Consider the following 16,637-nt stretch of genomic DNA (forward strand, 5'->3'; position numbering starts at 1 on the left):
AAGACAAAATTAAATAGTCAACATGTGCTCCTTCACTGAAGTCATCAGTTTTAGAAACAAAAAGCATTGCATACATCTGTTCAGATTGAATGTGTATCAGACACTTGGCTATAAATTCAGCCAAGAAAAGAATTTACTATGGCTCTCTCCCCTCTCACTATTTCCTCATCTCACTTCTAATCAGCTAGTCTGATTTGAGTTTTCACATGTAAGAGTTACAACACCATTTATTTCTTAAAGGTTTGACACTTAAAGAGGTGGGGACACTGAAGGAAGAACAAGGAAATGTTCCTCTGGAAAAGCAGGTCTTGTACAGAACCAGTTAGCATTTACCACAGTCGTGGTTTAAGCACTATTTAATGCTTCTTACTCCCACAAATCCCACTTCCTTAGCAGTGTGGGACTGAAAAACAGCACCACTCCCATCTATTACATGTTTATTGGGTAGCAAATTTACTGGAGAGGAAGCACCTTGCACACACATTTTACAACCTTGGTCAATTCCTCGTCTCTGAAAATAGTTCTATTCCAAGAAACCCTCTGAGATACTCATCTACTAAGGAAACTCTTTCTCAACACATCAAGTGATGTTCCATACCTTGTATTATTTCTAATAGTAAAAGATTATCAGAATTTACAGTAGAGTCACAAATGACAACTTTACTTCAAAACAGAATTACAACTTCTGCAGCTTGTTCTGGATTTCACATTTTTATTGCAAGTACATGACAGGTACTCATTTTGGCCAGAACTTTGTGCTTCATGCCTGCCTTCTTTTTAACATTTAAATGCACATCCAGGTCAATCTGTTGGAATACTCAGGAGTAGATACCTTCCATGAAAACACTGCATGAAAGGATGCAGCAGGTACCATCTTCTTATTTTAGTCTCTGTTTTGTGTAGAGTGCTGATGAACCCCAAATTTCCATGGTGAGATCTCTTGACAAGGACTTCAGTATCCCTTCCTTCCTCTGAATCTTGCCCTGGTATCCAACTGAAAATTGAAGACCATACATTATTATAGAATGTTTGTGCTACCTTGGCACTTTTTAACATCAGAACAAAGGCCAGAATAAAGCAGAAGAAAACCAGTGATGTAGCCAACAAGCCACAGGGGATTCTGATGAAAGAGGCGTTATATGATCTTAAACCTCACACAAAACTAAAATTATGTGCTAAGTGCCCTATGTGTTCTGAAATAAACAACATAAATGATAGAACAGCATAGTAGGATGGCAAGGAACCCATGAAAAACAAGGTAGAGTAAATCTGCTTAGATCAATTTTGCAAATATAACTGATAAACTGGAGGAGGAAAATTCAGAGCTGGCTGAAGTAGGAGTCATACAAATGTCTGTGAGGAGAGGGATAACTTAAATACAAAAAGTTTCTGGAAAAAACTAGACATAATTCAGTAAAAACAGAAACAATATTCAGCTTGTAAAATCTGCCAGTTTGTTCTTGGCAATTACAGAAAAATAATTTAATGACAGGCAAAAGAAGATGGTAGAGCTAAAATAAAAGCCACAGTGCAGCACTTACAGAAGCTAAACTGCAAGTTCTCTTCCAATGCAGCAGAAAAACATACTTTGATTTGGGAGAATTATTCTGAACTTAGCCAGTCTTGAAGATGGCAGTGACAGATTGCAACTCAGCCATATTCTGATATTAGAATGAGGAGGTTTCTTTTACCACCATTAACTAACCTTCTCCCAGAATTCAGGGCAGCAGCAAAATTTGTAAAGAGCTAGAGTCACGATGACACAGCTTGTCCAGTAACCAAACAGCTTTCATTTTAAACCTTGGCCCTACTTCAACATCTCTGATAAGACTTTCTGTTTCCTTGAAAAGAAAACAGCATTGATGCAAAACCCCTGAATGTGATTTCAGCATACTGCAAATTATATCTGTATTAAGTGTCTAACTTGGTTTCGGACACTCTTTAAGTTTCATTATTACAACAAATAACAAGTTTGGCTGAGCATGATTATTGAAATTTAAAGAATTAACAGGACAAGAAAAGCTTCACTCATCAGCATTAAATTCAGGAGAGTTAAATAAAATCATTTAAGAGTTGAGCCTCTTCCTGCATGACTGGAGGCATTTAGCTAGAAACTTAGTTTCATCAGGCTCCCTTAACAATCCACAGACAGAAAAATAGAGACACATCAACTGGAGACACATATGCTGCTACTGCAGTTTTATATAGGGATTTCAAACTTCCAATATACAACATCCTCTCATACACAGAAATAATAATTTGTCACTTTATGGATTAATACGGTTCATACAGAAGAGGTACAAAAAGCTGCCACAACAAACACAAAATGGAAGAAAAATCTAAAATATCATTTCAGCTGTACACTCTTTATCAGATAAAAATGAGGCCTGCACTTCTCCTGTTTGGAAAGTGTTAATACCATCTTTACCACATGTTTAATATGTTTTAAATGTTATGGAAACACAAGCAAAAAAATCCTGGACAAGGAAGTCCTATCAAAATACAGAAAACTTTATCTAATTACATTTTTAAAAATGATTTGTTATTTCCATATGGGATAGTTCATTATATTAAAAAACAATCTGTTATTTATCATGAATTCTAGTACTCCAAGAAAACTAATGACTCTACATGAATTCAATGCAAGATCCTGCTTTAACAGTGAAAGTCTTACTTCATTTAAATGTTCTCTATGTATTTTTTTACAAAGATCTTACAGGCAAAAGACAGCTTGATGATATTTTATCTTACAATTACCTGATCTACTAATTTTTAACCCAAAACTTTACTAAAAACAACAGTGAAAATACCTACATCACTACCCGTGACATTCCATGCCTAACACAATTTAAAAATGTTTTTTTCCAGTTTTTCCTACTCTACATCTTCTTCATGAGAACTGAGTACAACACCCATAGTTTAATGAGGATTCAAAGGCAAGAGCCTGCTTAATGACATCCACCTTACTGAAATAATGTTTTCTTAAAAAGAGATGGAATAGGACAGGAAACACCCAGGCCAGTAGCAGAACACACACCGCACTTACCATTGATCTTTTGCATGCAAAGAATGTCACTTGCAAACTCCTACAGTGTCCTTCCCTCAAGCATTGTTTAGGGCTTTTGTTCTCCTAGTGGATGAAAAAAGAAATAATAAAACTTTGATTTCTACAGCTCATCAAAGAGACATCAAAACACCTGACAGAATCATAGAATCACCGAATATTCTGAGTTGGAAAGCACCCACAAGGATCATCCAGCCCAACTCTTAAGGGAAGGCCAATACAGGCACCGGACCCATGACCACGTTATTAGCACCACGCTCTGGCCGACTGAGTAATACGGGTTAGAAAGAGCCTTTGAGGATCATTTACTTCCAACTTCAGACAAGTTCACTGGGGATTTCGTTTCGGTACGGTGATCTGCGCTCTCCTCTGGAGCTGTAACTCCCTAAACTGCTACAAACGAGAGGCAAGAAGCTCAAAAAGGGCGACCTGCGTGTTTTTGGCCCGGAAGGGCAGCGGCGCTCACCTGCAGGACGCAGGGGCTCTCCAGCAGGCACTGCCGCAGGTCCTCCCTCACGCCGCTGCAGGCGCGCCCGTCCTCCTCCTTATCCTCGTAGTACTTGGGCATGGCGGCGAGCCCGGCGCTACGCCCCGCTGCCACCCGCGCTGCGGCCACCGCCGACCGCCGCCGCCATCCCGGGAGCTGGGGCCGCTTCCGGCGGGGGCAGGAAGGGACGGGGCGGCTCCGGGAAGGATCCCGAGCGCCTGCGCCACGGACGGTGCCGGAAGGCTGCGGGAGGCGGCCGCGGTGGCGGTGCCGGGCGGGGCGGGGGTCGCGCCGCGGGCCGGGGCAGCAGGTGAGACCCTCGTCGCGGGGCGGGACAAGGGGGGCGCGGCGCTGCCCGGCCCGGAGCTGACCGCGGGCCCCGCTGAGGGGGGGCGGGTGTTCGTCAGCAGCGGCGGCCGGGCCACTCCTGTGCCATGAAATCGTACCCTGTAAGGGCTGGAAAAGACCGTGAAGATCATATGGTTCCAATCCCCGCCGTGGGTAGGGATATATCCCACTAGACCAGGTTGTTCTAAGCCCCATCCAGCCTGGCTTTGAACGCTGCCAGGGTTGGGGCGTCCACAACCTCCATGGGCAGCCTGTGCCAGTGCCTCATCCCCTCCACAGTAAAGAATTTCTTCCTTGTATCTCACCTAAACTTCCCCTGTTTCAGTTTGTGCCTGTTACTCCTTGTCCTGTCACTGCAGTTCCTGGTGAAGTGTCCCAGCTTCCCTGTTTTCCCCCTTCAGATATTGGGAGGTGCTAGGAGGTGTCCACACAACCTTCTCTTCTTCACGCTGAACTGCCCCAACCTTCTCGGCCTGTCTTTATAAGGGAGGTTCTCCAGCCCTCTTACCAACTAACTCCACGGCCTTCTCTGGACCTGCTCCAACCAATGTCATTGTTCATGCCTGTGCTCAGTTTTAGTCACTTCAGCATTGCAGCTGTGGCATGCATCACGTTATTTTATTTGTACCCCCCACTGAGTGTAAAATCAAACACATCTTTTGCAACTCTTTCTTTAGCAAGATGCTGCCAACCACGCTGGTTAATTCTGGGAGCCAGGGCAATGGTGTGCTGAGCCGCAGAGATGCTGCGAGGCACACGGCCGGAGCAAAACGCTACAAGTACCTGCGGAGGCTCTTCCACTTCCGACAGATGGACTTCGAGTTTGCGCTTTGGCAGATGCTTTACCTGTTCACTTCACCACAGAGGGTTTACAGGAACTTTCACTACAGAAAACAGACAAAGGACCAATGGGCAAGAGATGATCCTGCTTTCCTTGTGCTGCTCAGTATCTGGCTCTGCGGTGAGTGCGGGAGAACAGACAGCATAAGGAAGAGGCAGGGAAAGTTTAGGGATGAACGTTTATTTTCCTTGTAATAACAAACACACACAAAAGGACCAATCTGTATGGATGATTTTTTAATCAAAGTAGAACAGAAGAAAAAGGACTAGCCTTTTTGAAGTTAAGGTGGGAAGTAGAAATTGGAGTAGGCTTAAGTAGTACTCTGTAGTCTTGAATTGATCTCTCCATTGCAACTCATTTTCTGTTGCATTTTGAACTGCATAGTTCACTGTAACTTTACAGACAGTAAGAAAACCCTATGCCACACGGCAATGTTTTTGTTTAAAAATACTGAATATTTGGTTTACCTGAATATTATGGATAAAACATTGTTTTTACCATAAAAGCCCTGGTGAGATTCTGTATATTGCAGAATTAAGCTATAAAAAAGTGGCTAATATAAATGACTGAACTGCAAATTCAGTATTGTCTCAGTTGCCTTCTATTAAATAGTGTATTCCTGTTCATAATAGAAAAACTCTCTACTGAGATAGAATTACACATGTTGTTTGGGTTAACAAGGAGCTTTTATGAAATAAAGAATGTCCTATTGTAGCATTGTCTGAATTTTTTTAAAAATAGTTTGGGTGGAGCATTACAATTGGACCCAAGTAGAGATGAGTGTTCATATTATGAATAAACTGCATTATATATATTTTTTCATGGGAAAAAAACCCCTGAGCTGTTGGACTGAAAATCTTGGGGAAAAAAAAAAAACCAAACTGGAGATTATATAACAGGATACAGTAAAAAAATCCATCAGTTTAAGATCTCATGCTTTCATTTCCACAGCTGACTTTAATGATCTTTCTCTGCTTTCAGTGTCTACTGTAGGATTTGGATTTGTGTTGGACATGGGTTTTTTTGAAACAATAAAACTGCTCCTTTGGGTTGTATTCATAGACTGCGTGGGCGTGGGGCTCCTGATTGCAACTCTGATGTGGTAAGTAGTGATTTCTGCAGCCAGGTTCAGTATTGCTGTTCAGACACAGAGTCCTCTGCTGTTTGTGAGACACTAGGTTCTTTGTTTTGGGTAAACTTACACTAAAGTATTGAATATATGTTTTATGCTGTTTGTAGTAATTGTTTCAAAATGATGCCTTAAAAAAGATATATCTCTTTCTTTACTATTTCCTACAAGGTTAAATGGTCAGAGGGTCTGTATTTTGATTACCATTCCAGCTTTTGTTTCTTTCATCTTGAGCTGGTTAATGTTCAGCAGTAATGCCAAATTAAAAAAAAAAAAAGTGATTAAAAAAAGAAAAAGCTGTTCAATCAAAATAATGACTGAAGAAGTCAGGTAGTGTGAGCCTGAGGATGATTCTGTTTAAGCAGGGCCATATACACTTGGCCCGTGCTTCTTGCTGAAGATTGTAGCTACAGCCCCATCTGTTCTGTCTTGTGCTTGGCACCTTTTTGCTTTGTTGGTAGGTGCTGCCAGTTTTATCCTCTCCTGTCCAGAGACTTGCAGAAGTAGAGAGGCAGGAGCAGGTCATTTTACAATCCAGGCCTAATCAGCTCCATAGATGGGTCCTGCAGCAGTGAGGGAACCATGAAACTACAGGAAGCCACTGTTTCTGGGCTGCAGCAAGGGGAGGGCTCAAAAAAAAGAATTTTTATTTTACAAGGAACTTAAGAAAGCAACGGCATGTAAGAGTTTTTAGGGATGGAGTTGACATCTTAAAGTGATGGTGATTGGAAAAGGGATAAATCCTGACAGTGGCCTCAGCAACTCCTGCTTGTAATTGCAAATTGAGGATGAGGTACATAAAAGAAACGTAGCTGATAGAGGAAAGGTCCACTTGACCTATGCTCCTGTCTGGGACAGCAAGCCATAAATTGCTTGGGTAAGAGCTAATAGTACTGCTCCCTGCCCCCATCCTCCAGCAATTTGTGCTTCAGGATGCAATCTCCTAAGCCAGGAAGACTTCAGCATCTGCTGGTTTTGCTCTGTCTTTTAGTCAGCTTCCTGCAGGCCTCAATACCAGTCACCTGGCCCGAGTTTGGTTCAAGTCCCTTCTTCCAGTCCAAGCTCTCCTTTTTTCCCAAAAGTTCCCCCCATTCCTAATCAGTTTGAACTGCTTCTTGTCCCACCTCTCCTCACCTTGCACCCAGGCTCTGCCTCTTTGCAACCCTATCCTTGGCACAAAGAGTAGGTCAAAGAGGAAGCTTCCATGAAAAATCTGGTCTCTTATTTCTGAGCATGTATTGACTTCTTGTTCCTCCTCTGTGAAGGATAAATATTTTGATGTCAGCAGAACTTAAGCTGAAGGAAAGAGCCTTGAGGCTCATTCAGTAGCCTGTAATACTGGGCAGTGCACATTGCATTTGCACATCTTTTCAGTAATAATAAGCACATGTTATGAGCACTCGCTTGCCCTCCTCCTGTCCTTGCAGTGCATCAGTTCTCTAGAGATCAAATAACCCATCTCTGTGTGAGGTGTGCTGATCCTGTAGGAGCACTTCACTGAAGTCATCTCCTGGTGTGTACAGAGAGAAGTGGCAGCTTGTGACTGATAAATTGTAGCACTGATCTCTTCTTTATAAAGAGGTTTTGTTTCTGTATTACCTGCGGGGTATTTCAGCTGCCTGTAGCATGCAAGGGATGTGATGACAGTTTTAACAAATCCATTTAACAATAGTCTGGTCTGCATGATTCTTGCATGTTTTTATTCCCAGATAGCAGAAACTTAATGGTGGAGCACTGGGATCACGTATGACTTACTACATCAAACCTATGTTTTGTCAGCTTTATAGATTCATATTAACAACAGTCTCAAATATCTTTTCATGTAGGTTCATTTCAAATAAGTACTTAGTGAAGCAGCAGAACAGAGATTATGATGTGGAGTGGGGATATGCCTTTGATGTACATCTGAATGCTTTCTACCCTCTTCTAGTCATTCTGCATTTTATCCAGCTGTTCTTCATCAACTGTAAGTAGAATACTTTGAGCTCTCTGCTTCAAAATGGTGCACTATCAAAACAGCTGAGAGCAGTTATCTCTTGCAGATGTCATAATTTCTGATTCTGTCATTGGGTATTTTGTTGGAAATACATTATGGCTGATTGCAATTGGCTATTACATCTACGTGACATTCCTAGGATACAGTGGTGAGTAACATCAACTTCTTCTCTATTTGTTTGACTAAAAAGAAGAGCATGTTTTCAGGCTATTAATTTCATCTTAGCATATTATTTGTAAAACAGAGGCTTAGCTGCATTTTGAAGTAACTCTTTCTTTGTGGTAAATGAAGTATGATAGAAATGTACCAATCCATGTTTTCAGCTGGATGGACATCTTAACCAAAGAATTTATATTCTCTACCTCACCAAATTCCCTTCCTGTATTAGTCCTGTAGCACCATAACTTAGTTTTGTTGGATTTCCTCTGTAAATTCACTTGGAGATGTTTGCATTAGATAAAAATTCTGTAATGAGTTTAAGACCATAGTTTTAGGTAAAAGAGTTCCCCAAGGCATGTTGAGATAACTGTAGGGCTAGCAGGGCAGAGATGTCTGAGGAGGACAGCAAAGTAGAACTGTTTTTTATTGCTACCTTGCCCCAAGGCTACTTTACATGAAGCGCTTTTTTCAAAGAGCACTACTTTATACTTGTTTCAATATTGCTTCTGTTTCAGCATTGCCCTTTTTGAAGAACACAGCTATTCTTTTGTATCCATTTGCACTTCTCATCATGCTCTATTTGATCTCATTAGCATGTGGATGGAACTTCACCAAGATGCTTTGTTCCTTTTATAAATACAGAGTGAAATAAAACCAAGACTTCATGTATCTAATGTTTATTTTGTTTCTACCTTAGCCATTTTGACAGTAAAGAAAAAATTAAGAACATTTTGTATGTAAATGGTTGTAAATTTCTCTTTATTGTAGATAATTGTGTAAAAAAGTTTGAAGTGTCTTTTTTTATTAAAATATTTACAACAGTAAACATGTTAGCAATTTTGTTCAAATACTTTTCGCAGTACATTCCTAAAAACAAGTTACTTGTACATTTCTGTAGCTTAAATTTAACTGCAACAAGTCTATGTAGCATAACTCTTACTGCAGATACTATGCACATACTGGCATAAGCTCTACATTATGAGGGGTTTAAGTGACACCAAAAAGCAGTTTTATTGAAGAGTAATATTGTAATACCTTGCCTTGGGACTGTGTGAAAGTACAGATCGATAGTGTTGCGATGGTAAAGCAACAACTGTCTCAAGATACAGATCTGTCCTCTCCTTGTATGAGAGATTGTGAGAACAGATTTACTTCAGTGACTACTTCAAATATACATGGACAATTCTGGCACACAGAAGAAACAGTGATGAAAGGCACAATTAACATGACCCATATCAGGTTTCCAAAGATAGCAGCAAGTTTTAAACCCAATCTCTAGCAGTCCAATGGGTATTACTACATCCACCATTCTGAGTGGCAGGTCAATCGATGATCATGGAAGGAAAGTACAAGTTGGTTTGGCTACAGGGGTGGGCTCATGGCAATGCCTGCAGCTGTGAAGTCCACAAGGCAGAAGTAGAAACTGACCATCACAAACAATACCTTATGGAAAGTGAAAATGGCAGCTTTCCAATGCAGTGTTCAGCATGAAACATGAGCACCGGGATTCAGGTTCCAAAACAACACAAGAGTAAACCGGTTACAGTAAGACAATTTCAATACTAGAATTTGATTTCTAAGGAAAAACTATATTTTATCGTAAAATACCAAATATGCTGGCAGTGCATCTTACAGTACTGTGTGTTTCAGCCACTGTTAAGGCTTGAAGAGATTTATGTTTCCCTCTCAGTAGATGCTGAGCAATGTTCTCCTTTAAACAAGGAAAGCAGTGAACTGCTGATCCATGGAAGGTGAAGGATTCCAGTCAGGATCTGCTGCCTTCCTGGCTAACAGCACAAGCTCCTGTCCTGCAGGCAGCTGCAGCCTAACTGTACACCTTTTCCCTAACAGGAATTCTAGCATCGCTGATCATCCACTTCAGCAGTAAAAACACTTCATATTTAGTGCCCCATGGTGCAATACCATTGAAGGACTCAGGGCCCGTGTACCTTCCCTTTAGAGATATGAATGGTTTTCCCCTTGAAACAACACTTCCTCATTCTCAAAATAAAGCTACTTCAACTTCCAGCAGTTCACTGTTTACAGCAGAATTTAGCAAAACCCTTTAGAGACCACTAAGGTCAGAAAGGTGACACTCAGGAATAATTCACCAGGTCTCCATGGGCTGTGTGTTGTACATCAGCAATCAATGTTAGCCTGAAAACACCAGTTGTTTAATAGCTTTTCAGCCTTATGCTGGTGATTGTAAAGATGATTTAAAAACATGAGGACTTTGTTTTTTCCCCCTTTTCTAGCTAGAGTTACTTGTTCTAGCTTTTTCAGAATACATCCTTCCTAGTAAGAACAAACGTAGAACCTTGGGTTCATATGTTTTAGGGGAGCAAGGATTGAGAGGATTTAATTTTTCTTTTCCCCTATGACACTAAAATAATACTTTCCAAGTTGGAGGCGAACTACAAACTCTATGATACTTCATCTGGAGCAAGTGCTTTCAACAAAATACAGAGATTACTGAAATTATAATATATCTGGAAAAAAAAAAAACCAAAACTGGTACACAGTTTCCAAATTTTTCCAAAGACTAATCACACTTCAGCTCATTCAAGGAACTGTGTTTCACACAGGCAAAGTATAAATTGCTTTGCTCTAAACTGACTCAAGGTATTTTAAAATTGCTTTGAAACAGTTAGAGAAGCAGTGATAGCAGACAACAGGAGACTCCAGTCTTTTCTTGGTCCATGAATCACATCTATCTAAATTTTTCTAATCCATCTTTTTAGTACCAAAAAAAAAAAAAAAAATCCATAGGAATTTTTTCCATCAGTGAAAACACACGATTGAGATGCCTGCAAAAGCTCAAAGCCTTATACAGTGCTTTAGAAACACTCTAATTATCACATCCTGTTCACATTATTTACAAAGTGTTCAGTAGCATGACCCACTGAATGAGCAAAGCAAGATTATACTGGCAGTCTTGTGTTTTCTTGGTCCCAAGCAATCCTGATCAGCTCAAAAAAGCAAATGTTCATATCTGTCAGTCTGTTTGGCATCCAGTATAAGAAGTTCATTTGCCCAGGTAATGAAGGTTTCTGGCTATGCCTTTGGTTTCACAAAAGTTTGCTTTTCTGGAGCTTTAACAGCATCAGGAGGAGCTAACAGGAGTACAGGATAGTGCAGTTTTTTTTCAAACACTTTCCATTATCGGATAACTCTAAGATTCAGCGGCCTCAAGGGGATTTTTAAGGTGACAACAAAGGAAGTTGAATACATTTAGGGAAAAACTCCCTCAAAATAGGTAATAGGTTTAAGATGCTGTTTAAGATCTCCTGTGATATTATTGTCCCTTACAATGGAGATGTGCAGGAAACATCTGCCCACTGGTGCAGACCCAGTCACAAACAGTACCCAAGCTAAAGGCTGATGAGCCAAACAGCCCAGGTGTTTTTACTTCACCATACTTCCAGGAAGGAGTCTTGCACCACTTTAGCCTGATTTGAAATTTAAAAGTACAAAGCCGAAAATAGCTGTCTGCAGAAATAATCTACGTGATTACACCAGCTCTGAATTTACCTGGATCTATGAAATATAATTTGTATTGATAATGTGGCACATTTTGTATTTGATAATGCAGCACATTTCTCTAGAGAGCCTATAAGCTCAGGAACACCGAAAGCATTGAAGCAGCCCCGAGTATTTTCAACTCCTGCTACTACAATGCAATAAAAATGCATCAGTCTTTAGAAAGCAACGCACATTTTACCACACACTAGTTTAATTTGTTGTCTTGGAAAAATTTCTTCTCAACATTTTTGAAAACTAAATCTACTACTAACCAGTCTTGCAATCAATGTGGAACGGGTTCTGTGTATTTAAGTATATTCGCAGTGATTCATCTTAACTACTGTGAAATGTCAGGAACAGTGATGCTTTTAGAATAAGCTCACAGGTTTCTTACATAAATAGTACCAGTAAACTTCCAGACTCACGGAAAAAATGGAAAAAGTCACTGTCAACAAAACTAATTATATTCAGAAACTGCAATATCTAATGTATTTCTGCAGTCTGGATTGTAATAAATAACCCTAGTTTAAATAACTTGCATCATTCATTCACAGACACAGCTGAGAAGAAAACCTAAACACTTTCTCAGACCTTTGCTAGCTGATGTGTGATTAAAATAAAAGCTGTTGCATGTTGGTAATTTGATGGCAGGGCATTATACAGGAAACAAAAGGGGCTGTAGCACCACAATAGGCTAGTCATACAGGATTCAGAACCCAGTCACCCACATTCCCAAATCTAAGAATAAACTCCATTTATGTGACCAGTGTTTAGCTTATGCCCACAGCATCTATGGGCAATACAAGCTTTCCAAGTAACGTTTTATTTACATCACCTGATGCAATCAGGAAAAGTAAGCAAGGTCCCCTCGGTGTCTAATTTTTCTTGAACTTACACCAGTCAGTCTAAACAGAAGGTCTTGCTCTGTGTACAGATCTTGTCTTCCCTGCGTCCCCAGGCAACGTAGCTAAACCACAATCACAACAGTCTGTAGAAGTAGTTAAGTTCTTCAACTTGAATATTGCTGAATTGTCAAAGCTATGGCACAATTCTCCAACAAGGCAGAAGAGAAGACAGGTTGACACTATAATCCAGTGGTGCTTGCAGTGCTAGCAAGGCAGCTTTAGGCTCCTGCCCCTTACAAGCCTATCGTGAAAGGGAGCCCAAATCTATCAGCTGAATTTTAATAGGGAAGTACAAATTCAAGACCCCTGCTCTAGATCAGGGAACCTGCAACAGGTTTTGTGCATCTGTGATCACAAAGACAATAAAAGTCTTTTCCAACTGAAGTGATTGTATGATTCTGTGCTGGGGGTAGCAGAGTGTGGTTTTTCCCAGAGGGAAAGCTGGCCAGCTTTTGAGATGTCAGTTCCAGGAGGCTGGTTCACAGCACAACTGACAATACCCAAGCCAGCATGGATGCCTCCCTCCAATATCAATCAGGCACTTCATTCCTATTAAGAGGGAGGAATTCCTGCCTCTTTTTTTCCTGGCCATTTCTGACTAACTGAAATCTTCCCATCTTCCCATGCCTGAGTCCTTACACATAAGCACCTAAGCAGAAGGACTCTCGAGAAAAGCAGCAGCATTAGTACTGCAACAGTTCCAGTCTGATTGTAATCCAGACCACGTTCTGTTCCTGGCCAAATTTCTGATTCATTTAAGATCACTGTTGTTTCCCTTGACACAAACAGGCAGGCTACTAACTTGAGGCCAAATTCAGTTCATACTATAAAGTTGGTGTGAGTTACCACACTGATCCATAAAGGAGTCAAACTAAGACCTTGATCTTAAAGGAAGGAAGAAAATAAACTGTAACTACTCACTAATGTATCCAAAATAAATGCTGCAATAACAGAACTTTTTAAAAGGAGACCTTTGTAAATCAAATGTATCTACCGTTCATTCTTTTGATAAAAGGTAACCTCTTGTCACTCCAAAGCAAAACTGGAGAATGATTTTCTTCAGTACAGAAAATGAATTTGTTCAGCCTAGGAAATGTTTACAAATATTTTTAGAAAGAACTGGTTTGGAGTAAAAAAAAAAAATCTTCTAAAATGCAATGGATTAAATCTAAAATTACTGCAGATTTAGTACATAATATGAAACAAGACATTTCAACATGCTTTTTATGTGGCTACAAACTGTACATAGTGGAATTTCACAGCCCCAAAGAATAATGCTCTTCAGAACTCTGTTTATGCCTCTGAACATCATTCAGATTCTGTGTATAAAACTACATAATTTAGAAACTTAATCTTGTTTTTTTTTAAACATGGCAGTATATTTGAAATATGGTATTAATTTATGTTTGCATCTCCAAAGAAAAATGTAGAAAGATAACTTAAACTAGAGAATTCATAAAAAAACTATATCAATTTAAAATTTTACTGCATAAAAATATGTACTTTTCAAATTATTTTAATAAATTAAATATCCCTAGCATTTTTAATATATATCCCTGACAAGTCTATAAAAGAGGGTTCTTGTTATAGAAAATAAATGGAACTCCAAAAGTACCCCCTTCATAAAACTTATTTAACAATAATTATATTTTTTTTTCTTCAAGGAATGTAACAATATGTACAACTCTATATTACTATACTATCAAAATAGTACAGGTTAAGCGTAGCAGGGTTCTGCAACCATAAGATGGTAAAGTCACATTACAGTGGAGGACAACCTGGGCCTCAGACGAGCGTTATCAGTGTGGAGCATCAGTTTCTGGATGGATCAGATAAGAAGGGGTAAATACAATCTTCTCATCTACAGTAGATTTCACAAGAGGTAGAGTTCAAGTGAGAAAGAATGACATTTGGAATAAGGTGCATGCTCAGTATTTTCAATTTGTGACTTGCTAAGGATGTCAGATTTTATAGGAAGAATTTTCAAGAATTCTTTCTTTTTCCTCTAAAGCAGATTTCCATGATCAGTTTGTAATCTTTTTAATATGAATCTGAAATAGAGAATCAGAAGAAATAAGTCATGGTTTAGTGTATTACATTTCTCAGTAATAAGAGGTAGCTATTTTTAGTGTTAGCCACAAGTCTGAGCTTCCAAACAGAATGAAGAAATCTCCCATTCACCGGTTATGTTTTTCAATGTTCTACCATCTCTTACCTCATTCAGAATTGCCCAAACGGCTGAATTTTGTATCACTGAAAGCCGGAATGATGAAATAGGATTTAGGCTGGGGTCAACTGTTCCTTCAGCTACACCGTTTTCAAACTTCCCTGCAAAAGTACATAATTGAGTCCTGTTCAATAAACTGAAGTACAAAATCCAGAAAATGTATCTGCAGTATCACAATTCACAGTATCACAGTGAAACCAGTATCATTCCCAAAATAAAAGGCAGTGAGTGATTTTGACATCAGATCCAGTTTTGCAGCAGCAAACAATACGTGGCACATCATCAGCACACACAGGATTACACATAAGAATAAAAGCTTTGAAACTGTCTGAAGGCATTAACACCTGAAACTCTGTGAAGGTTTTGGCACAGGTACTCATTTAATATCACAGAACTAATATGATGCCTTTGGCTTATGTGTTTTCAAATAGGATTAAGGACAAGGGATATCATTCATGCATAACATATTCCTATTTAAAGCATCTTCAATTATATTAGGATGAGTAAGAATTCAATTTAAAAGCCCAGTTAGACTTTACAGTTAAGCCATATAGACAACTGAAATTTATTATGACAAAAAAGGTATAACAGGATTGCCCAAACTGTGTCCAGCAACTAATTAAAATCCATGTGTAAAATTTCACTTCCTAGACAACATGTATCCAAGCACCTTCCCCAACAGCCTCTTGGCTGTTGAAATGCCAGTTTCATCCTGTGATGAAACAGCTGATTGTCTATAGGGTGAGTTCAAATCCAGGCCAAGCACACAACTCAAAAAAGCACTTGTGCAGTCACAGGACAGAGGAGGTGATCTTACAAAACCTGGAAAGGCCTCTGTTATAATCCAGGTGAGCAGTCCGGGCAGAAAAGTTGGATGTAGCTGCACTACAGCTAAGAGTCACAAGAGATCTCTGTTCAGTGCATCAGTCTTTGAAAAGAATTACTGGACACAACATTAAATAAAGCCTATGGGGTCATATACCCAAAAATGAATGATAAAAACTCAGGTTTAGGTTTGTTTTGTTTTTCAATAAAGATGTCTATGAGAGTTGCAATAGTAAGAATACACTTTTTTTCTACTGTTACATACCTATCCTGAAGTAACCATCCTCTAAGCGTTTGTCTTTGGTTTCTTTGCTTAATACCAGTTCTTCACTCTAGAACAACAAAGCACAAATGAGATAATTTATTTTGACATATGACTTTGCCAGAGAAAGACAAATGTATGTGTGCACCCTTCTTATATATTCAGCACCCATTTTTTACAAATAATTAAGAACAAGCCTGGAATATAGTTCTTTATAGCCTTACAGAAGCCAACATAAAAAAAAAAAAAAAAAGAAAAGAAAGAAAAGAAAAGAAAAGAAAAGAAAAGAAAAGAAAAGAAAAGAAAAGAAAAGAAAAGAAAAGAAAAGAAAAGAAAAGAAAAGAAAAGAAAAGAAAAGAAAGAAAAAAAAAAGAAAGAAAGAAAAAAAAAGAAAGAAAAAAAAAGAAAGAAAAAAAGAGCAGCAGTGTTCCAGAACTGAACAATTCTTGGCTTCAAAGGAGAAAAATCAAGTTCTCTAAGTGCCCCATGAAACTTGCATGGTAACTGCCACGTGAACAGAATACGTAGCACATACTGCCATACACAGTAGGAGACAAACAAAGGCAGGACCTGCCTTCTTTTTCTATGGCTTAATAAGAGCTTTCTTTCTTGGACAAATGAAAACTTACAGTTTACTTTTTGATCTAAGACTTTGGGTGAGATAGAAAGCCATCAGACCAGTGAGGGAAGCACCACAATTATCACTGCCTCACTATATGAATGGGAATCAATCAGTTTTATTAAATAAGCACAAAAAAAAATTTGTAGAACAGATCCTGAAAACAGCTTGAAAATTACAACCATGATCCAATACTGAAAGACACACTCTAAGAATTTCCTAGGAATTAAGTTAAAATGTTTGGCAAAATGGA

At 39.2% G+C, this 16,637-nt stretch overlaps 3 protein-coding genes across 4 annotated transcripts in view; 1 reads left to right on the top strand and 2 right to left on the bottom strand.

Moving 5' to 3' along the window:
* Positions 1–754: 754 nt before the first annotated feature.
* Positions 755–3,785, bottom strand: LOC131554948 (cytochrome c oxidase assembly factor 5). Its single transcript, XM_058800575.1, has 3 exons — positions 3,531–3,785; positions 3,047–3,130; positions 755–994 (listed from the first exon to the last, which is right to left on the bottom strand). Exons 1-3 carry the CDS (start codon positions 3,630–3,632, stop codon positions 953–955), a joined length of 228 nt encoding a protein of 75 aa, XP_058656558.1. The 5' UTR covers positions 3,633–3,785; the 3' UTR covers positions 755–952.
* Positions 3,784–8,850, top strand: UNC50 (unc-50 inner nuclear membrane RNA binding protein). The gene is made up of 6 exons (XM_058800574.1): positions 3,784–3,861; positions 4,577–4,860; positions 5,722–5,842; positions 7,696–7,835; positions 7,912–8,013; positions 8,540–8,850. The coding sequence occupies exons 2-6, from the start codon at positions 4,581–4,583 to the stop codon at positions 8,674–8,676; spliced, it is 780 nt and encodes a 259-aa protein (XP_058656557.1). The 5' UTR covers positions 3,784–3,861; positions 4,577–4,580; the 3' UTR covers positions 8,677–8,850.
* Positions 8,727–16,637, bottom strand: part of MGAT4A (alpha-1,3-mannosyl-glycoprotein 4-beta-N-acetylglucosaminyltransferase A) — a 77,711-nt gene continuing 69,800 nt past the window's right edge. The window contains exons 14-16 of one of the 2 annotated variants that reach the window (XM_058800572.1): positions 15,769–15,835; positions 14,667–14,779; positions 8,727–14,270 (exon numbers count right to left, since the gene is read on the bottom strand). In XM_058800572.1, the coding sequence (XP_058656555.1) occupies positions 14,208–14,270; positions 14,667–14,779; positions 15,769–15,835 (243 nt within the window). In that variant the 3' untranslated portion in view covers positions 8,727–14,207. Of the gene's footprint in view, positions 14,503–14,666; positions 14,780–15,768; positions 15,836–16,637 lie in introns of both variants that reach the window. The other variant, XM_058800573.1, reaches the window with a different exon arrangement.

Source organism: Ammospiza caudacuta, chromosome 2, assembly GCF_027887145.1.
Source record: "Ammospiza caudacuta isolate bAmmCau1 chromosome 2, bAmmCau1.pri, whole genome shotgun sequence".
Lineage (NCBI taxonomy): Eukaryota > Metazoa > Chordata > Aves > Passeriformes > Passerellidae > Ammospiza > Ammospiza caudacuta.

Bases quoted from the DNA above. Each gene is read 5' to 3' on its own strand.
- LOC131554948 (XM_058800575.1), bottom strand. From the start codon at position 3,632: ATGCCCAAGTACTACGAGGATAAGGAGGAGGACGGGCGCGCCTGCAGC. The intron at 3,131-3,530 runs GTGAGCGCCGCT...TTCATCCACTAG, and splicing joins AGAGCCCCTGCGTCCTGCAG to GAGAACAAAAGCCCTAAACA. The intron at 995-3,046 runs GTAAGTGCGGTG...TTCAATTTTCAG, and splicing joins TTGCATGCAAAAGATCAATG to TTGGATACCAGGGCAAGATT.
- UNC50 (XM_058800574.1), top strand. From the start codon at position 4,581: ATGCTGCCAACCACGCTGGTTAATTCTGGGAGCCAGGGCAATGGTGTG. The intron at 5,843-7,695 runs GTAAGTAGTGAT...CTTTTCATGTAG, and splicing joins CTGATTGCAACTCTGATGTG to GTTCATTTCAAATAAGTACT. The intron at 7,836-7,911 runs GTAAGTAGAATA...TATCTCTTGCAG, and splicing joins CCAGCTGTTCTTCATCAACT to ATGTCATAATTTCTGATTCT.